Source organism: Pituophis catenifer, unplaced genomic scaffold (genome assembly GCF_029215685.1).
Source record: "Pituophis catenifer annectens isolate HBS135680 unplaced genomic scaffold, rPitCat1.0.hap2 SCAF_9, whole genome shotgun sequence".
NCBI lineage: Eukaryota > Metazoa > Chordata > Lepidosauria > Squamata > Colubridae > Pituophis > Pituophis catenifer.
Window position 1 is genome coordinate 6,123,082 of NW_027256889.1, and position 21,592 is coordinate 6,144,673.

A 21,592-nucleotide genomic window follows, 5' to 3' on the forward strand; every position below is an offset into this window, starting at 1 on the left:
CATACTTCTTGGCATCCGGCATGCCTAATCCAAACTCCCATGGCATTAGACATAGAAGCTCTTCCCAACATTTATGAAGAACTCCTAGATATCTTCTTAGACCCATTACCTTTGGGGAGAAAGATGTGACGGTCACATATAAATACCTGACCTCATGCCCATGCCAGGGGGCAGGGAGCTGATGAGATTAACTCCCAGGGTCCACCCTTACCCATTGATCCCTCCTTACCTTAGCTCCGCCTCACAGGTACTTAAGGTCCAGCCATGCGGTCCAGAGCCAGTTCCAGTCCAACATCTGTAAGGAGGAGACATGTTATGAATAAAGACCTTTAGCTAAATGAATACTCGTGTGATGGAGTTATTGGGCTTGATCCTTGAACACTTTTTAACAGTGGCAAAAGAGAATGGTAGGTAGGAGGTATTCCAAAAGAAAAGTTTTTGGCAGCTGCAACACACTGCTGGCTCATATTTAAGTGATTGTCCACTAGGACACTAAGATCCCTCTCACAGTTACTACATTACAACTCTCTTGTAATATGACCAGAAAGAATGGCAGGAGACTGCCATAAAGAAGAGGGAGTCAAGCTATTCTCCAAAGCAACTGAAGGCAGGACAAGAAGCAATGGATGGAAACTAATCTCTGGTTAGTTTGCCTGATCTCTCCTACCCACTAAGCCACTGAGAAGCAAATCCTTCTTATCTTGGTCTCTCGTTTTTGTCAGAGTTGGTTTATTCAAATTGAAGACTTTTTTATTGTTGTTGCTGTTTCCACTTTTTTAAAAATGAGCTTTAGGCCAATCAGACCTGTTTTATCTCCATCTCCATCTCCATCTCCATCTCCATCTCCATCTCCATCTCCATCTCCATCTCCATCTCCATCTCCATCTCCATCTCCATCTCCATCTCTGTTCTGCCCCAGCTATGGACCCCAAAGAACGCAGCACACACAAAATCTGTACAAATCTTAGTTTACTAAATTAAATCAGTCTTTTTCAAACAAAGGCTGTTAATTAACTTTCTTAACAGCCTACAAGAATCCAAAGAATAAATAATCGTAATCTTACTATGATTGGCAGAAAGCCCAGAAGCAATTTGCAGGAACCTGATGAGAGAACTAAGATCAGGACGCGAAGGAGAGTGAACAAAGTTGTTCCCTGCAAATTGCCTCAGTTGTCGTCCTTCCTTAAATAGGTTAAGGGAGTGGCCAATTAGCCCCAAACCTTACTCTCGAGGAGACCTCCTCCTGAGGAGCCACTCCTGCCTTTTGGCAGCTCTGTGCGCCCGTGCATCAAGAAGAGGCTCCTCCTCTTCTTCCTCTTCACTTATGGCAGCTTCTGGAGGTTCTGAAGGCCCTCGCTAAATCCCCGCTTCTGGCACCACATCTTCTCCAGCCTCCTCACTGTCTGACTCGAGTGCCAGTGCACAGGCTGCTGGCGCAGCACCACACCAGCCTCCTCGCTGTCGGAATCAGCTACCAGCTGCACAGGCCCCTGACGGGCCACAACACTCTCTCTATCTCTCTATCTCTCTATCTCTATCTCTATCTCTATCTCTATCTCTATCTCTATCTCTATCTCTATCTCTATCTCTATCTCTATCTCTATCTCTATCTCTATCTCTATCTCTATCTCTATCTTTCTGAATATCTATCTATCTATCTATCTATCTATCTATCTATCTATCTATCTATCTATCTATAGGGAGGGAGGGAGGGAGGGAGTTTTGTTAGATAAGAATGAGTGGGTTAGGATAGCAAAATTTAATGACCTAATTTGTAATATTGTTTACTGCATGTTAATATTTGTTGAATAGGACGTCATTAATTAATGGTAATTTTTGTTTGTAGGAGTTAATGTGGTTGGGCTTAGGCAGTAATAAAGATGAGTTTGACCTTGAAAGGGATATGTGTTGTAAAAGTTACTGTACTTTTACTATAAGACGCACTTTTTCTTCCCCTAAAAGTGGGTGAAAATTGTGGTGCGTCTTATACACCAAATGTTGACGAAGCCCCGCCCACCCACCAGCCCCCACCCTTCGGCTGTTTTCGGCCTCCGCACATCGCATTTCTAGCCTCCACATGTTGCATTTTTGGCTGTTTCCAGGCAGCGGGGATCGGCGGCGGCGAATGGGCCACACCGAACGGTGGCAACAAACAGACGGCGGTGAACATATATTTTTGTTCTTCAGTATGATGATTGCAGCCTTAACTCAATCGTTGGAAGCTTAATTATTTAAACCAATTAATCTATTCCAATGTTAACCAAGCCTTTTCAAACCACTATGTAAAAAACTCATTAAACGAAACAGTATCTATATCATTGGGATGCCTTTACTTGCGTGATATCCTTAACACCAATATTCATTTCTATTCTTATTTAAGATATGCATTAATTAGATAAATTAAAATTCCTTTTGACTGAACAAAGAGAAAAGAGAGAGAGACAGAGACACAGACAAAGAGACTCAAACCTGCAATTGAGAGACACATGGGCACCAGCAATTGCTGAAGCCATGGACAGGGCCGGATTTAGATGAAAAGAGGCCCTAGGCTATTCCACTTATGAGGCCCTTTCACCTATAGTGAAAGTGTAATTTTAATTTTGCTAACAATTTGAATGTAGGCCCCTCTTGATCTTGAGGCCCCTCTTGATCTTGAGGCCCTAGGCTGAAGCCGAGTTAGCCTATAGGAAAATCCAGCCCTGGCCGTGGAGCTTTGTTTTTGAATATTTTGAATATTTTTAGTATTTTGAACTGCAGGGAAGATTATTGTATGCACAAATATGGAAGGATTCATCACTGCCTACAATGGAGGAACGGTTGCTGAAGATGATGGAACTTGCTGAAAAGGCCAAATTGTCTTCTTTCATCAGGGGAAAGACAATATCAATGTCTATATCTATATTCATATATTATAATTGCTTAAATATCTGTTTTTTCAGTAAGCACAGAAAAACTAAAGTTATGATTCATGGGTTTGATAATTAAACAGAACAGATCATAGAAATGTAGACTCATGTTGCTGTTTTAGAGAATTCCCAACTAGAAAAAGGCCCATGGAGGGAAACCTAGATGGTGCTGAAAGAAGAAATGCCAAGAAGGATGCAACTCCATGACATCTGGGATACTCGACCGGAACTTGCAGGCCACTAGACTCAGAAACCTGCCCAACATTTATGATGTGCTCCCAGATATCTTCCTAAACTCAGAATAACAGAGTAACAGAGTTGGAAGGGTTATTGGATGTCTTCTAGTCCAACCTTATACCGTTCCAAACAACTGTCCAATTTCTTCTTAGAAACCTCTAGTGTTGGATCACCCATAACTTTTGGAGGCAGGTCATACCAAAGATTAATTGTTCTCACTATCGGGAAGTTTCTCCTGAGTTCTAGGTTGCTTCTCTCCTTGATTAGTTTCCAGTGCTTCTTGTCCTGCCCTCAGGTGCTTTGGAGAAGAGCTTGACTCCCTCTTCTTTGTGGCAGCCCCTGAGATATTGGAACACTGCTCTCATGTCTCCCCTTCATCTTTCTTTTCACTAGATTAGACATACCCAATTCTTGCAACAATATGTTTTAGCCTCTAGTCCCCTAATCGTCTTTGTTGCTCTTCTCTGCACTCTTTCTAGAGTCTCGGTGTCTTTTTTCTATTGCAGCAACCGAAACTGGATGCACTGACTATTCTATGTGTGATCTTAACAAGGCATTATAAAGCAGTCCTCCCACTTCATGTGATCTTGATTCTATCCCTCTGTTATTGCAGCCTTGGACTGCATTGGCTTTTTTTGGCAGCTGCAGCACTCTGCTGGCTCATATTTAAGTGGTCGTCCCACTAGGACACTAAGATCCCTCTCCCACTTACTACATTACAGCTCTCTTACAATGTGACAAGAGAGAACGCTAGGAAGTATCCCAAAAGAAAAGTGGCTAAGGGCATAGCTGCCACAGAGAGGAGGGGGTCAAGCTATTTTCCAAAGCACCTGAAGGCCAGTCAAGGAATAATGGATGGAAACTGACCAAGGAGAGATTCAACCTAGAAATAAGGAGGAATGTTCTGACAGTGAGAACAATCAACCAGTGGAACAGAAGTTGCCTTTGGAAGTTATGGGAGCCTCATCACTTGAGGCTTTCAAGAAAAGATTGGACTGCCATTTGTCAGAAATGGTGTAGGGTCTTCTGCTTGAGTGGGGGGTTGGACTAGATGACCTATAACCATGATGGCGAACCTATGGCACGCGTGCCACAGATGGGAGGTGGAGCCATGCACTGGCCATCTGATTTTCAGGTCTTCTGGGCCCACCGGAAGTTGGCAAACGGGCCATTTCTGACCTCCGGAGAGCCTCTGTGGGGTGGGGGGTTGGGAAGGTCGTCTTCACCCTCCCCAGGCTCCTAGAAAGTCTCTGGAGCCTGGGGAGGGCAAAAAAACAGGCCTACCAGGCCCACTGTGCCATCGAGTGCTGAAAACGGGGGGGATACGGGGGGGTCCGTGCGTATAGAATTATGGGTGTGAGCACGCACATGCACGATCCCCCCTGCTTCCTCCATTTTGTGGGGTGGATAGAATTATGGGTGTGGGCACACACGTGCGTGACCCCCCCCGTGCTCCCCCCATTTTTGGCACATGATGGCAAAAAAGTTAGCCATCACTGACCTATAAGGTCCCTTCCAACTCTGTTAATCTGTTAATCTGAACCGAATCAAGAATGGGTGACATAGAGGAGGGAATGACCACTTTATCAAAGCTATCTTCTCCCGGGTGTCCAAACACTCCTTAAGAAAATACACAGACACAAATGCTTTCAACACCACAATTTATTGTCATTATGATTTAGTGAAAATGGAATGTTTAGAGAAAAACCACCTTCCCCTCAGCTGCTAGGAGCCCCAAACACAGCATTTCAACCCTCTCAGGACTGCTCCTCCATATTTTAAATTACTACCAAGCTCTCAAGAATGCTTAACCCCAAACCTCTGTTACTCTTACTACCGAAGCTCCAACCTCCTTCTCACTTTTATACATCCTGAAAGACAAAGGAAGAAGGCTATAATCTGACTACATGGAAAGAAAACTGTTGTCAAGTGATAATGGCACAGTGTTACACTCCTTCGTGTTGCTGAATACTACAAGGCCATTGGCCTTTCGCACCTCTCCGTCAGGATAGGTACATACATTTGGGGTTGCGCATCCTTGGAACCAACCCTCCTCTTGGATAGCTCCAACTGTGGAGGAAAAAAAAGGAAGAATAAGAATCTCTTGAGACATTATTGCGAGGATATTAGAAAACAAAGATAGTTTTCCTCTTGACAAACTCCTGAGCGTAGCCACTCTTTGGGAAAATCCTTTGTACATGCTGCCTGTCACACCCCCTGGCCATGCCTACCATGGCCACACCCACCCACCCAGTCATTAGGGCAGAGAACTGGGTGTTAAATTCTTTGATTCCCATCACTGTAATTAGATCTTTAACTTCAGCAGCTCGGCAATGGATGCTCTTTCCTTGTTTTTGAGCCATCCTGCAGTCAGTCTGCCTCTCCCTCTCCCAAATTTTTAATCTCCTCCCCCAACTTTAGCTCAGCAGACTAAAAGTACTGTTATTAACATCAGCTACCTGCAATTACTGCAAGTTCAAATCTCACCAGGCTCAAGGTTGACTCAGCCTTCCATCCTTTCTAAGGTAGGTAAAATGAGGACCCAGTTTGTGGGGGCAAAAGCTGACTTTGTATAAATATACAAAAGTATGAAGGCTATTGCTTAACGCATTGTAAGCCGCCCTGAGTCTCCGGAGAAGGATGGCATATAAATCAAATTAAAAAAAAAACTTTTCGGGTTTTAATTATTTATTTTTGGTTACCTGGATTTTCTTCTTCTCTTTCTATCATTTCTCTGATTTAGGGGGAAAAAAACAAAACAAAAAGATTGCACTCACATGTATTCAAGGTAAAATTTATGTTGACACAACGCGTCTCTTGGCCAAGGCAGAGGATTGGCTGAGTTGGCTGGTGGGAATCTCTGTGTCTTGTGTATGATCCAAAACATACCAATCCATTGGGTTTGAGTTCATCACGGAATGGCACTGTAGGAATCAACCCAAGGTTAGCAAACTTTTTCATGGCCACCGTCCCATATTAAATCCCAAGTCCTTTTGCATTCTGGCTTCCAGGATTCCCAGCCAGGACAGGATTTGTAATCCAAGAGTCTGAAGGTAGAGCTGGACCAGGAATGAAGATGACACTTCATTCCATCTTCTCCATCACAAATCCACCCTGACGCATGTTCTGAAGCTCCCCTTCAGAATAGATTTTCCCCCCCCTCCTCTTGACCCCTTATGAGCCCTTTTGAGAGAATAGTCTGTAGGGCTCACTTCCCCTTCGGACAATCCTAGCTCTGATTGGCAACTTCAGTAATTGAAGCCAGGGGTGGGTTTCAAAAATCGTCACTACCGGTTGTGGGTGTGTGTGTGCTCACACGCACGCATGATGCTTCTGCACAGTTCACCCAAACCGGGGCAAACCAGTAAAAACGCATGCCCATACTCATAATTCTATGTGCCCAGCCCTGCAACCCCCCTCCCCCCCCGCTACTGTTCCCAGCCTCCAGGGCCTCACTAGGAGTCTCTGGAGGCTGGGGAACAGCAAAAAAGTCACTTCCTGTCCCACAGGAAGTTGGGAAATGGGCTTTTTCAGGCTTCCGGAAGGCCTCTGAAGGAGTGGGGAAGGCTGTTTTCGCCCTCCCCAGATGCATAGAGAGGATCTGGAGCCAGGTGAGAAAGAAAAACGGGTCTTCCGCACCCCCCCAGGTCTTCCGGAGGCAGGAAACAGTGTGTTTCCTTACTTCTGGTGGGCCCTGAAGGCCCAAAAATCAGCTGGGTGGCGCACGTATGCGTGCCAGAGCTGAGCTGCATGTCCACTGATATGGCTATGCTTGCCACCTGTGGCACGCGTGCCATAGGTTCGCCATCACGGGTATTGAGTTTCCTGCTTGAGCAGGGGGTTGGACTAGAAGACCTCCAAGGTCCCTCCCAACTCTCTTATTCTGTTATTCCTCACCCTCTCACCCCCTGAAGCTTGCTGCTCCATTGAAACTTTACATCTCTTTGGAGGCATGTATGTTGGTGCTGTTGCTTTCTCCTTAAAAGGTAAAGGTAAAGATTCCCCTCGCACATCTGGGCTAGTCGTTCCTGACTCTAGGGGGCGGTGCTCATCTCTGTTTGAAAGCCGAAGAGCCAGCGCTGTCCAAAGACGTCTCCGTGGTCATGTGGCTGGCATGGCTAAACACCAAAGGCGCACAGAGCACTGTTCCCTTCCCACCAAAGATGGTCCCTATTTTTCTACTTGCATTTTTTTTTAATGTGCTTTCAAACTGCTAGGTTGGCAGAAGCTGGGACAAGTCATGGGAGCTCACCGCGTTACGCAGCACTAGGGATTTGAACCGCTGAACTGCCAAACTTTCGATCAACAAGCTCAGCTTCTTAACCACTGAGCCACTGAGCATCTCCTTGCTTTCTCCTTAAACTGGGTCAAATTTGCTCCCCTGGCTTTCTCACTCCCTGTCCACAGTACTGCCAAATTTAAGGCTATGCAAAGAAACATTGAGTTGAGTTACTTACACAGAAGAGGCAGGGTATTGCAACCGTCTGACTGGCAACAGAAAGTGTTCGACTGAGAATATTTTCCCTGTGCGGAGGTGATACTGTAAAAGCCATCAATACATTCCTCAGCCCTTGCACAAGACTTAGCCGTGTATCTGAGTGAAGGAGTGGCTGTGAAACAGAAAGGAAATGCTGGGATTTAGAAAAAACAAAACAAAATAAAGGCAATGTTTAAAAAGCACCGTGCTCGATTAAATATTTTATTCGAGATCCCTTGTATTAATAGATGTTGACTGGTCGAGAAGATGATATGGTTTTCCTTAATAGGAGAAAGAGCACAGAAGCAGGCATTTCAAGGCACAAAATTACCCCATTGGAGATGGTTTCCTCCATTTATTTCAGGGAAGGAGGAAGAGTTAATTTTGACAGGTGAACTTCTAGAAACTATTCTGCACAATTAAATGAACATTGCATCCCTTTCGTTCTCTTACCACTTTTCTCCCTGTGTTTTCCATGTACTATAGAGCAACAGAAAACAATATTTTTTTGCCAACAGAACATTTCTAGTAAATATATCCCACTGAAATTGGCAGAATACGTTGAAGTCAATGGTGAAATCCACCTTCAAGGAAACTGATCTATTCTTTGATGCTTGAGATACTGAGTGATGGTAATATGGACTTGTCAGCTAAACTGAAAAGACATTTCACTCACTCAGAGAAATAAAGAAAGTCAAGGAAAGGCAATGTGTTTGGTCTGGTTCACACTCCGTCAATGCCATGTCCTCGTTTCTACATTCTCCTCCAGTGGCCAAACAGGTCTGGCATTTTAGAGATGTGACTGCAGAGGAGAGAAGCAAAATGGTTATACATGTAGTGAGCCAACCAAGTTATGCAACAGTTATTTAAAACCCCTTTTTAGACTTCCAAATTAACTACCCTGTTTTCCCCAAAATAAGAAATCCACTGATAATAAGCCCAATTGGGTTTTTGAGTGCATGGCAATAACACTAAGTGCTTATTTCAGGGTTCAAAAAAAAAATATAAGACAGGGTTTTATTTTCAGGAAACACGGTAGACACAAGAACAGTTTTTTCCCGAACACCATCACTCTGCTAAACAAATAATTCCCTCAACACTATCAAACTATTCACTAAGTCTGCACTATTATTAATCTTCTCATCGTTCCCACTACCCATCTCCTTCCACTAATGACTGTATGACTGTAAATTTGTAGCTTGTATCGTTACAATTTATATTAATACTGTTTCGTGATTGCTTATTTGTACCCTATGACTATCATTAAGTGTTGTACCTTATGATTCTTGATGAACGTATCTTTTCTTTTATGTACACTGAGAGCTTATGCACCAAAGACAAATTTCTTGTGTTCCAATCATACTTGGCCAATAAAGAATTCTGTTCTGTTCTGTTCTGTTCATAACATTTTTTTCTAGGTGTGTCTCCTAAAACATTTCTACCAAACGTTTGAATCTTAGAAGGTTAGAGATTGAAAAATAAGGATATCAGAAATTAGCTCAGCTTTTAAATAGGAAACATGATCTTTCATTCAGTTCTTCAGATGAGATTCTCTCCCAAACCCTTCTTTTTATTATTGATTGAGATCAGCCTTCTAAACACGCTGAATGGGTGCCAGCATATTAAGAACCAATACAGAGTATCCTGAGACTATGAGGAAGGGTTAGGTAGGTTTATAATCTATGACATTCAATTTAGTGTTTTGGTTGAAAACATTGAATTAGGAGCTGGTGTTGTGTCCCGCCGGTGGCCAGCAGAGCGGGTGGCAGACTCAGACAGTGAGGAGGTTGGGGAGGAACATGAGCCAGTCCTGGGGTCTGCGGAAGGCTCTGATGAATGCTCTGCATCAGAGGCAGAGACGGGGCCAGGGCCGTCTGAGAATTGTCAGCTGCCTTCGGATTTGGATATCAGTGGGGCAGAAGAAGAGCTGGTGCCTGTTCCCGATGTGCGCATGCGCAGAGCTGCCAGGAGAAGGGAACAGCTAAGGAACAAGGGCCGACTCGGGAGTAAAGGCACAGGTGGATGTTGAATGGCCCCTCCCATAGGGACTAAAGAGGAGCGAAGGGGAGGGGAATTTGCAGGAGACAGTTAGTTCAAATCATTAGGGTGAAGGTCTGTCCTGATTTCTTGCCAAATAACTGCTTGCTACAGCATAGAGTTTGGAAGATATCGGCCTGGCAACTCTCCAAGCCTGATAAAGGTCTGTAGTTGTGAAATCTCATGAAAGACTGTTTGCCGGGGCTTTGCTGGAGAGGAATTTCCCTTTAACCGAAATAAAAGAGGTTTTATCGGGACGAGGAGTCTGCTTCGTGATCTTGGGAGGACTTAGAACAGCTGGGAAACTGTGCATTTTAGTTTTGCTTTAGACACAAATGTCAGCTTGGGGACTTTGAACCAGTCACTCCTTTGCATAAGGAGAAGATATGGCAATAAGAAGGTACTGAATGTCCAAAATATGGCCAAGAAAACAGCTGACCTCTTACTGCTGGCAACAGGAATGAAGACTGACTCCAAAGACCAACTCTTAGCCTCCTGCCCATCCTGCAACTATCTGGTTGCTGATTTACCTCCTCGTTCATTTATTGAGAGTCTGCTTTTAAAAAGCTAAAACAAGCAGAGTGTTAGGGTTCTGACCGATGCCCTAATTAAATCATGAGCCTCAAGCCAAGCTTCAAAAGAAATCCAATTATTTATTAGAAGCGTCATGTCAGCGCGGACCAAGTGAAGCCAACTCTGACCTCACTTAATTCGTGCCTTAGCTCTGACCCTGTTTTCCTCTCCCCCCCCAAGGTGTGTCATCTGTCATATTCCCCAACAAAGCAATTTTGTGGATTGTAGAAGTCCCTCCCTCCGGCCACTGTGGGTCTCCATGGAGATGGCCTTGATATTTGCTGGCTGGAATGTGCTTTGTTCCTCGCTGTAGTTGCGAGGCTCGATTCCCTATCCCCCTGCCTATGGCAACTCGAAAGCAGGTCAGGAATGCTTGGTGAGTTGACACAGAGAGATGAAGATGTCTGTCTATCCATGTGTCTTTATCCATGTAAGAAACCTCCCTTTACCAACTCTCTAGAATCTCAATGTTGAATAGCAATACTCACCACCTGTCAATAATACCGAGGAGATGAAGCAGAAGAAGACAACAAGAGCAGCAGCCATGGTATCTGAAGAGTGACTCCAGTGTTGTCCTGAAGCCAACAAGTGAATGCACTGAATTTTATAGTTATTGGAGCGTGGCTCCGCTGTAGGATGTTTTGGAGCAATTCCCTCCAGTGGGTGGAATGGAAGACATGAGTGATCACCAAATCCCACACAAAGTAGAGTAATAAGAACTTGCACAGTGAAATGGCGAAAGTGGCAACGTCAATGGAGAACAAACAAGTTGATTGAGGTTTGTTGGGATCATGCAGTAACTCAGTGGGTTCTTTAAGTTAAGCAAGAATTGATTCCAATCATAAGTAGGGGATTGAAGGAGGGGTGAAATCCAGCAGATTCTGACAGGTTCTGACGAACCAGATGCAGAAAATTTGAACAGTTCGGAGAACTGGTAGCGGAAATTTTGAGTAGTTCGGAGAATTGGCAAATACCACCTCTGGCTGGTCCCAGACTGAGGTGGGAATTGAGATTTTGTAGTATCCTTCCCCTGCCATGCCCACCAAGCCACATCGCACCCACCAAGCCAGTAGTAAAGAAATTTGGATTTTTCACCACTGGACTGAAGAGGAAATATCTGCCTTCTCTTTTATTTTTATTTTTATATTTCGGAAAAGAGAGCAAGAGGAAGCTTGCTACAGTATGAGCCAAAATGTCTAACATGGGTCAGTGGTGATGATGAAGGATACCATTTTGTTTTTATTCATTGAGAAACAGCAAAGTACCACAACCACTACTCGACTATTCAATGGAGGGCTTGGCCAACACAGCTCCTTTTATTGGAAGAGAAAGAAGGAGGTTGCTGTGGGATGTTGGACTTTATCAGGGATGGAGATTAAATTTGCATGGTGTTTTTGCAATGGTTTAATGAGGATTTGTGTGAGTCAGTAATAGATGTATTCCTAAAGGAAATCAACCCTATCCTTGGAAGGACAGATACTGAAGCTGAAGCTGAAGCCACCAAATGAGAAGAGAGGACACATTAGAAAAGACCCTGATGTTGGGAAAGACTGAAGGCAAAAGAAGGAGGTAGCAGAGGATGAGACGGTTAGATATTGTTATCAATGTAGTGAGAATGAGTTTGGGCAGACTCTTGGAGACTGTGGAGGATGGGCAGGCCTGGCGTGGCTGTGCTCCATGGGGTCATGAAGAGTCAGACACGACTTAGTGACTGAACAACAACAATAACAACAACAACAACAAGTAGATGAAGACTGAATGTGCAAAGACCGGCACTCATGTGGCAAATTAGCAGATATGGGAGGAAACAAGACTTCTGAATTGTGAATGATTTGGAGGAAATTGTGTCAGGCTTTCTTGGTAGATCAGATAGGAACACAATTAGTAGAACTAATTCTACCTTATTGTAAAGCTCAGTGGTGAGTTTCAAATTTTTTTACTACCGGTTCTGTAGGTGTAGCTTGGTGGGCGTGGCAGGGGAAGGATACTATAAAATCTCCATTCCCTCCCCACTCCAGGGGAAGGATACTGCAAAATCTCCATTCCCTCCCAACTCCAGGGGAAGGATACTGCAAAATCCCCATTCCCTCCCCACTCCAGGGGAAGGATACTGCAAAATCCCCATTTCCTCCTGATCAGCTGGGACTCGGGAGGCAGAGCATAGATGGGGGTGGGGCCAGTCAGAGGTGGTATTTGCTGGTTCTCCGAACTACTTGCTACCGGTTCTCTGAACTACTCAAAATTTCTGCTACCGGTTCCCCAGAACTGGTCAGAATTTGCTGAAACCCACCTCTGGTAAAGCTATATTACCAGAATCTGGCAGGTCTGAAAATACAATTCTTCCCATCCTTTTTATACCCCAAGAGACTTGAGATCAGTGGTGGGATTCAGCCAGTTTGCACCACTTCGGGGGAACCGGTTGTTAACTTTTTGAGCAGTTTGGTGAACTGGTTGTTGGAAGAAATCATTAGGGCAGAGAACCGGTTGTTAAATTATTTGAATCCCACCACTGCTTGGGATTGTCTCCTCTGACTTTCTTGTCTCGTCCACTATCTATTTGCAGACTATGCTGTGTCTTATCTGACCAATTCCTTGTAGAATCTCTTCAACCAATCTCCCTTTCCCATACAAATTACAAGAAGACATCTTAACAAACACTACACAAAAAGGTGATGGAGTGTGCACCTGTAGGAGCAGTGGGAGAGGCTTTTGGCAACACAAAGTTTTCCCACAAAGAAGTCCAGTTTAAGAAACCATGCAATCCCAAGCTGGATGAGGAGGAGGTTCATGGTAGTCACACCCTAGAATCTGTTAAGATGTAGGTAAGAAATTTACAACTTTAGTTTGGTAAGATTCTGTCAATTAGGTGTAAATAAGTAAAGAGTCAGACTTACTTGGATCTTGTTATCTCGTCCCTGCCTTGGGCTTGTATGGACATGTCTTCTCATGCCTAGCAATATACAAAGAGCCCTCCTTATTGTTGTCACTCTCCTTACTTGGTCCTGAATCCCTAGGGAGAAAAAAACCCAATATTTGCATTAGCACACAGATAGTGCAGAGAGCATTGATGCAGGCAGTTCTTGGTAGCCCAAGAATGGGCCAGGTAACACCACTGCACCTGGAAGGGATCTTGGAGGTTGTTCCATTGGTTCATTGTCCTCAGTGTCAGGAAGTTTCTCCTTAATTCCAGGTTGCTTCTCTCCTTGATTGATTTCCACCCATTGTTTCTTGTCCTGCCTTCAGGTACTCTGGAAAATAAGTTGACCCCTTGTTCTTTCTGGCAGCCCCCAAATATTGAAATACTGCTATCATGTCACCCTTAGTCCTTCTTTTCTCTAGACTAGCCATACCCTAGCCATACTAGCCATAGATTCGCCATACTTCTTGGCATCCGGCATACCTAATCCAAACTCCCATGGCATTAGACATAGAAGCTTTTCCCAACATTTATGAAGAACTCCTAGATATCTTCTTAGACCCATTACCTTTGGGGAGACAGATGTGACTGTCACATATAAATACCTGACCTCATGCCCATGCCAGGGGGCAGGGAGCTGATGAGATTTGAATCCCACCACTACCTCTAAGGTCCCTTTGAACTACGTTATTCTATTCTATTCTAGCATTAGACGTATTCCAAAAGAAAAATGGCTAAGAGTATAGCTGTATTGAGTCAAAAATGGATGACACCAGAGGAGGGAATGACCAGGTGATCAAAGCTATCTTCTCATGTCCATTCAAACACCCCCATAGAAAAATACCCAGACACAAATACTTTCGCCACAACAATTTATTTTCACTATGATTTAGTGAAACTGGCATGTTTAGAGAAAAATCATGTTCCCCTTAGCTAGTAGCCCAAAACACAGCATTTCGATCCCCTCAGGTCTGCTCCTCCATATTCTAAATGACAGCCGAATTACAAGTAAATGACTTGTTACTTACTTAACAAAGGTTTTGTTTAGCCACAGAAATTTTGGGCCCAATTGTGGTCATAAGCCGAGGACTACTTGTATTAAAAAAATTTGGGTGCGTCTTATACTCTGAATGTAGCTTTTTTGAAGCTTTTTTTCAGCCCTAATGAGGCGCTAGCGATCTTCCGTGCTTTGCCTGCTCCCTCCGATTCTCAGCTGTGAAGCTTTTTTTTCAGCCCTAATGAGGCGCTAGCAAGTGAAGTGATCTTCCGTGCTTCGCCTGCTTTTCTCATTGCTTCTCTAGCCGACGATCAGCTGTGCTTTAGAAGCTGTTTTTTATCCCCAATCAGGTGCGTAGTGAGCGCGAGGGCACTCAAAACCAGCCAATTAATGTGCTGAAGCTGACCAGACTAAGGACGCTAGCCAGATGAATACCTGGTAGACAGATTTCTTTTCCTATTCTCCTCCCCAAAAACTAAGGTGCATCTTATACTCCTGTGTGTCTTATAATCCGAAAAATACGGTACATACTTCACCTTTCACATACCATTTTTTTTCTCCTCTGCATTTCTACCCCTCCTTTTTTTTGTTCCCACTATTTATGTATTTATATCTTCTATGCCTCTTACACATCTTTTCTGCTGCATATTTCTGATACCATCTATAGTTCATTATCGCTTTCCACTTAATATAACTTTTTATACTTCTTTTTAATGACTGTATCCACGCCCTGATGTTGGTTTTCTAGCTCTGTAATGATGATTCATTTGATTTGAAACAAATCAAGAAAACTCAACTCAACAATAGAACTCAGGTGTGTTTCCAAAATTAGAAGCTGTATTTGCATAACATGACAAATGTGACCAGAGCTACTGTTGACTTTAGGGGTTATTTTTTTCTTATTGTGATAAATGAACTGAGCATTATTCAGCACACAAAGAAAATGGGATTACAGGTAGTCTTCAATTTACGATCACGCTGGAGCCCAAAATTTCGGTTGTTAAGTGAGACATTTGTTAAGTTTTGAACCATTTTACGACCTTTCTTGACAAGGTGTGTCACGAGTGTTTCCAGGATTGCTGTGGCTACCTGCCTACTCACAAACAGTATGGTTTCAATCAAGCCATCTCCTGTTGGCAATTACCTGCAAGCCTTCCCCGCCCTAGTTAATTGCAGGTTAACTCCCCATATAAGCAAGGACTTTTTCGCTTGCTACTTGGGCCTAGACTCCTGGTTTAGGCCTAAATGCACAGCTCCTGCAAGAAGCTTAGTGCAACGCCGCAGATGGGAGAAGAATGCAGATAAGGACTCCAGACGCCGTTGCAGAGAAACTCCCACGGATGCTTGCCTTTTGCTGTTTTGTAGCACGCAAGCTATCATCGGGACTGCTGTTGCTGGACCTTTTTCCTCCCACAAGCTTCAAGCAATGTTTGCTGTTTGAACTGTTTTTACTTCAGGTGACTTTTAGCTGTGATGTTTGCGCTGCCCCCATTTTGATTGCCTTGATGATGTATCGACGCCGAAGCTGCTTACCTTCATGCTAGCTTTATTCTCTTGTGAACTGTTTCGGTATTGTGGAGAGGGATCTAGGGAGATAGCCTTGCTTCACATACCCAGATAAGACTTTGTTTTAATGTGCTTTCTTAAAGACATAGTGCTTTTTAAATGTTTTAAAGTAAATTATATTTTTACACAAGACGCCTCTGTCAGAATTATTTCAGTCCCAGTGTGTTTACTCATGAGCTGGTTCACGGTCCGGGGTACCCCTCAACCCCACTTCATAACAAGGTGATTAAGGGAAACCCTGCCATTGTTCAGTTAAGTAACACGGTTGTTAAGTGAACCTGGCTTCCCGTTTGACTTTGCTTGTCGGAAGGTCGCAAAAGGGGACTGTAGGAAGTTAGCACCCACCCCTTTCCTAGAAGAATGAAATATTTTAGGAAATATTAAAAAGGCAGAATATTATGTTTCCCTGGTTGAGAAATGGAGAAACATGTTTTAAAGACCAAGCAACTCCCACCTTCCTGTCCCCCCCACCTTTGTTCATGGGCCAGAGGCAGAAATTCAAACTTTGACAATAGGACCCATCTGCAACACAATAGCAAAAGAAACTAACACAATGGGACGCATCTGGCACAGAAACTCACCACATGGCACCTGGGAAGATTACATCAGCCAGCAAGGCTAGCTAAGACCCCCACCCCCTGGGAGTCTGACAACCAATCAGGATACTCTTTCAGGGCCCCAGGAAGTTCAAAGCCAGGGAGAGCATAAAAACCCAGGGACTTGCTCTATCTCGCCCCTTTTCTGTTCAGGAACTCAAACCATGTGATCCTGTCTTCCATTAAACCATCTTTCCAAGCAGACTCATGTTTCCAGTGTCTTTTTCCCCACTTGGAGCTGAACCCAGATGGGCATTCCTTCCAACAGGACCATGTGACACTGCAACCGTCATAAATATGAACCAGTGGCCAAGCATCTGAATTTTGATCACGTGAGTGGAGGGATGCTACAAACGTTGTGAGTGTGGAAAAACTGTCAGAAGGCCCTTGTTTTCAGTGTCGTCGTAACTTCAAACAGTCATTAAATGAACTGTTGTAAGTCGAGGATTACCTGTACTTGTTTACCGATCTTGTGCGAAGCCAATTATGGGGTGACATTTAGCCAATTACACTATCTTAAAAAGCTAAAGGTTCCCCTCGCACAAACGTGCTATTCATTCACTCAGCTGGGATCGTCGGAGCCTTTTCAAAGCATTTTTTTCTACAACCTCTTCAGTGAAGAGGTTGTTTAAAAAATGCTTTTAAAAGGTAAAAAAAGAGCCTCTGACGATCCCAGGTGTCAGCTTCTGCTCTTTCATTGCTTACTTGCTTGGCTGCCATGACACAGGGGGAGGGGGGAGCTCTTCAGATTCTTGGGAGGGGGAAGCGAGCTGGAGGAAAACAAAAGTGAATCTTTGCTGCAGCGTTTTTCTTTGAAGCTGATAACGTCTCAAGGTCACCGGTCGTGGCATAGCAAGAGGATGATACTGCCAGACATTTGCTCCCACCTGACCCCTGGAGAACTTTTGGATTGGATGATTTACGCTGGACAGTTGCGGGGGATGCTTTCTATATGTGATTTTTGCGCCTTTGCTTCAGACCTTACTTTTCTTTGACTGCATTCAGTTCTTATCCAGTAAAAGTTACCTTTCTCTATGAAAATGGAGTCGGGGTTTTTCTTTCTTGGATAATGAAAGGAGGCCATCCTGACATTAAACAAGGTCAGCTGAGTTGCTAGATCATCAGAGGCTTTTAAAAAAAAAACTTCTAAAAGCATTTTTTCTACAACCTCTTGGGTAGAAGAGGTTGTAAAAAAAAAAATGCTTTTAAAAGGCTCTGAAGATCCCAGCTGAGCCACGCGGATCATCAGAGACTTTTTAAAAAACTTTTAAAAGCAATGCTTTTAAAAGAAAAAAAAAAAGATTGCGCGCCACAGCTAATCACACCCCCCCCTTCGTGCACTGTTCTATTTACCGCATGTCTCCTTTTGGTGTGCACTGCGCATGGACACCTCGCATTTGGTGCGTGGTGCGCACTGCGCATGCACAGCCAACGAACTGGTAGTAAACCGGTTCAGATTTCACCACTGATCACTCCCTTATATTTTTCTTACCCAGAAAATGTATTTTCACCTCCCCCCAAACCTGCAGATTGCCATCTCTAGTTTATAGGGGAGGGGGCCCCAGTCCATTTTAACTCCTGGCGGTTGTACCTAAAGCCTGAGAGTAGAAGTGAACAGAAATGAAAGATTAAAAACATCCGGGATGGATGGGCCAGTCTACAAAATCTCCATTATGTCGCAACAATACAAAAGCTGGTTTAGTTGAAAGTCCTGTTTCGAATGGATGGAACAATAAACATAACACCCAGGTGTGCAAATTTGACTTGAAGGTGGAGTCTTTAGTTCATGCTGCTTTGAATGATGAACAAAGTCAATAATAGCAAAAATAATAAAAAAATACGATGATTCCCAATGAAGAGCTAATAGGGAGAGAGAGAAAAATTAAAGTCTCTTCAATTCTTAGTGACTCCGCGGATACGTTGATGTATCTTTGACAGAATCTTTTTTACCAAGAAGTACTTTCCAGTTGAGGTTATCTCCAGGGGTTTCTGGCTCCAGGGGTTATCCGGTGTGGTTTGTTAGCTTTTTGAGATCACGTGTCTGGGTGTTGGTGTACACATGTGCATCGTTACTTCTGGCAACATGTGAATGGGTTGGGAGGGAGCCGTTCCCCAACATTGAAGAAAAAATGATGCCAGCAAACATGATTAGCTTATTGCACTCGCTAAAAGCTGCCACCATGAAACTGGGCTGCAATTAAATTCTCATATAACTTCGTGTGCTTGCAAAAAGACTACAATCAAGACAAAATTTACAGTAATTTCTGAAAGTAGATGGCCTGATCTCTCCTACCCACTAAGCCACTGAGAAGCAAATCCTTCTTATCTTGGTCTCTCGTTTTTGTCAGAGTTGGTTTATTCAATTTGAAGACTTTTTTATTGTTGTTGCTGTTTCCACTTTTTTAAAAATGAGCTTTAGGCCAATCAGACCTGTTTTATCTCTATCTCTATCTCTATCTCTATCTCTATCTCTATCTCTATCTCTATCTCTATCTCTATCTCTATCTCTATCTCTATCTCTATCTCTATCTCTATCTCTATCTCTATCTCTCTCTCTGAATATCTATCTATCTATCTATCTATCTATCTATCTATCTATCTATCTATCTATCTATCTATCTATCTATCTATTTATCTATCTATCGGGAGGGAGTTTTGTTAGATAAGAATGAGTGGGTTAGGATGGCAAAATTTAATGACGTAATTTGTAATATTGTTTACTGCATGTTAATATTTGTTGAATAGGATGGCATTAATTAATGGTAAGTTTTGTTTGTACGAGTTAATGTGGTTGGGCTTAGGCAGTAATAAAGATGAGTTTGACCTTGAAAGGTATATGTGTTGTAAAAGTTACTGTACTTTTACTATAAGACGCACTTTTTCTCCCCCTAAAAGTGGGTGAAAATTGCGGTGCGTCTTATACACCAAATGTTGACGAAGCCCCGCCCACCCACCAGCCCCCACCCTTCGGCTGTTTTCGGCCTCCGCACATCGCATTTCTAGCCTCCACATGTTGCATTTTTGGCTGTTTCCAGGCAGCGGGGATCGGCAGCGGTGAATGGGCCACACTGAACGGTGGCAGCGAACAGACGGCGGTGAACATGCCGTGTCGAATGGGCCGCGCTGAACGGACCATGGCCTCAGCGAACAAGCTGCAACAAATGGGCCGCAGCGAATGGGTGGTGGCGAATGGGCAAAGGCAGATATTTTTTTCTTGTTTTCATCTCCCAAAAAGGTAGGTGTCTTATACTCCGGTGTGTCTTATAGTCCAAAAAATACGGTGTCTCTTAAATTTTGTCCTCTGAATTGTGTAGTTATATATATAAAACCCCTTTGCTGTTTTGTAAATGTATAAACTATTCATGATTGACAATGAAATGGGCTGAGGTATCAAAGGGTTGCCAGCAGCTGTGATGTACCGCCGTGTGTTTGTTGATTGCGTCACTCAGCTGTCCTTTCTAATGAAAATAACCTTGTTAGTTTAGCCTCGCCATGTGATGTTTTCCAGATGGTTGGGCATTAAGACCCATTATTTTTTTGTCAAGATGATTGTGATCCGGCCACTTGGCACCCATAATCACCTCATGTTTATGATGTGAGAGTGAGCCACAAAGTTAATGGAGAATCTGTCAGGAAGTCGCAAGCTGCAGTCACGTGAGGTCCTCCCTTAGCAATCTGCTTGGTCCTCACTTAATAGGACTGCTAGAATTGCCATGTGTAAACTACTTTTTTTAAAAAATTTGATTTATATGCCGCCCTTCTCCGGAGACTCAGGGCGGCTTACAGTGCGCTAAGAAATAGCCTTCATACTTTTTGTATATTTATACAAAGTCAGCTTATTGCCCCCACAAACTGGGTCCTCAATTTACCTACCTTAGAAAGGATGGAAGGCTGAGTCAACCTTGAGCCTGGCGGGATTCGATCTTACTTTAATTGCAGACAGCTGGTCTTAAATTACAGAGCTCTGTCTGTTGAGCTATCCAGGCTCCTTGTCCTTGTCCCAAAGATGCTTTTTCAAAAGGCGATTGTACTTCCTTATTTTTTCCTTGCAGATGTTTTGCTTTTCATCCATGAAGCTTCTTCAGTTCTGACTGAGTGGTGGAGGATGCAAGGATTTCATCCTCCATCCTTCCATCCTCCATCCTTCATTTCATTCATTCATTCATTCATTCATTCCATCCTTCCATCCCAAAGCACCTTTGAGATAACCTGGATGACTGAGAATCTCCATAGACAATAAGGACTACTTGTAGTGCTCTTCTCACATTGAGCAATCCTGAAGTCACAGGCAAAACAAGTACTGTCTACCTTTGTCGGTTTACTTTTCTAATCATGCATGGATCAAACGAAATACGATGCGACAGATTCTCCTCCTAGATGGCCAGATGTCAAGTAAGAGTTCTCTGAAGGACTGCTAATGCATTGTTGGGCCCAACCTCGCTCACAAGTGGTGTGGGTTGTTGATGTCATTTCAATGGCTGTGTTTACCACACATACAAAACCAAAATATTGCAACTCAGAATGTCAGCCTAGTTCTCAGCTCACTGAGACAGAATGTAATTTATTTAACCTTAGCCGTCGCAATAATTAACTACATCTGGTAGATTCTGGTTAGCGGTTTCTGGTTCCACCCATTAACCAGAGGTCAGGGTGTTGTGGGGTTTTGTTTTTTTTTTGGTATCCTCTTTTCATATTGGAAGAGTTGACTATCTATCATAGGCCGGTATTCCTAGTCAATAGGAATCGACCACAATCTTAAGAGAGAGGATGCAAATACAAAGAAGAAGAAAAAATAATCAAGAGAAAACTTGATCTGTTCCAGGTCCAACCCTAAAACCCACTCGTTGGAAGGCTTAAGTTTTATCTTGATCTAGTGTCGTCCAGGCCCTTAGAAGCAGTGGTGGGATTCAACCGGTTCGCACTACTTCGGCCGAACCGGTTGTTAAATTGCTGGCTGGCCCCTCCCCTCCCCATCCCTTCCAGAAGTCCCCACACGCCCCGTTTTAGCTCCCAGGTAAGTAAGTGCAGGGAGACCAACTATGCCCAAAATGGGGCATGGGGGGGGGTATGGTGCTGCCCCTCTGTGGCCTGTTTTTGCTCCCAGGAGGCTGCAGGGAGGCCGAGTGATGCCACCATGGACATGCCCACCCAGCCGGTCATTAGGACAGAGAATCGGTTGTTAAATTATTTGAATCCCACCACTGCTTAGAAGCTATCAGTAAAACTTGAGTTTTCTGTAAGCAAAACATGACCAAGGTACAGAAGGAAATAATGGATAACCTGCAA

The 21,592-nt window shown here is 43.7% G+C and overlaps 1 protein-coding gene across 1 annotated transcript; it reads right to left on the reverse strand.

The window, feature by feature from the left end:
* Nucleotides 1-5,046: 5,046 nt before the first annotated feature.
* Nucleotides 5,047-10,776, reverse strand: LOC139321287 (phospholipase A2 inhibitor and Ly6/PLAUR domain-containing protein-like). The gene is made up of 5 exons (XM_070949958.1): nt 10,719-10,776; nt 8,297-8,422; nt 7,601-7,753; nt 5,921-6,067; nt 5,047-5,213 (listed from the first exon to the last, which is right to left on the reverse strand). The coding sequence occupies exons 1-5, from the start codon at nt 10,774-10,776 to the stop codon at nt 5,047-5,049; spliced, it is 651 nt and encodes a 216-aa protein (XP_070806059.1).
* Between the last annotated feature and the right edge of the window lie 10,816 nt (nt 10,777-21,592).

Excerpts from the sequence above, each read along its gene's own strand:
- LOC139321287 (XM_070949958.1), bottom strand. The coding sequence starts at position 10,776 with ATGGCTGCTGCTCTTGTTGTCTTCTTCTGCTTCATCTCCTCGGTATTA. Across the intron at positions 7,754-8,296 it reads GACTTTCTTTATTTCTCTGA|CCACTCCTTCACTCAGATAC; the intron begins GTGAGTGAAATG and ends TCTGTTTCACAG. Across the intron at positions 5,214-5,920 it reads AAATTTTACCTTGAATACAT|TTGGAGCTATCCAAGAGGAG; the intron begins GTGAGTGCAATC and ends TTTCCTCCACAG.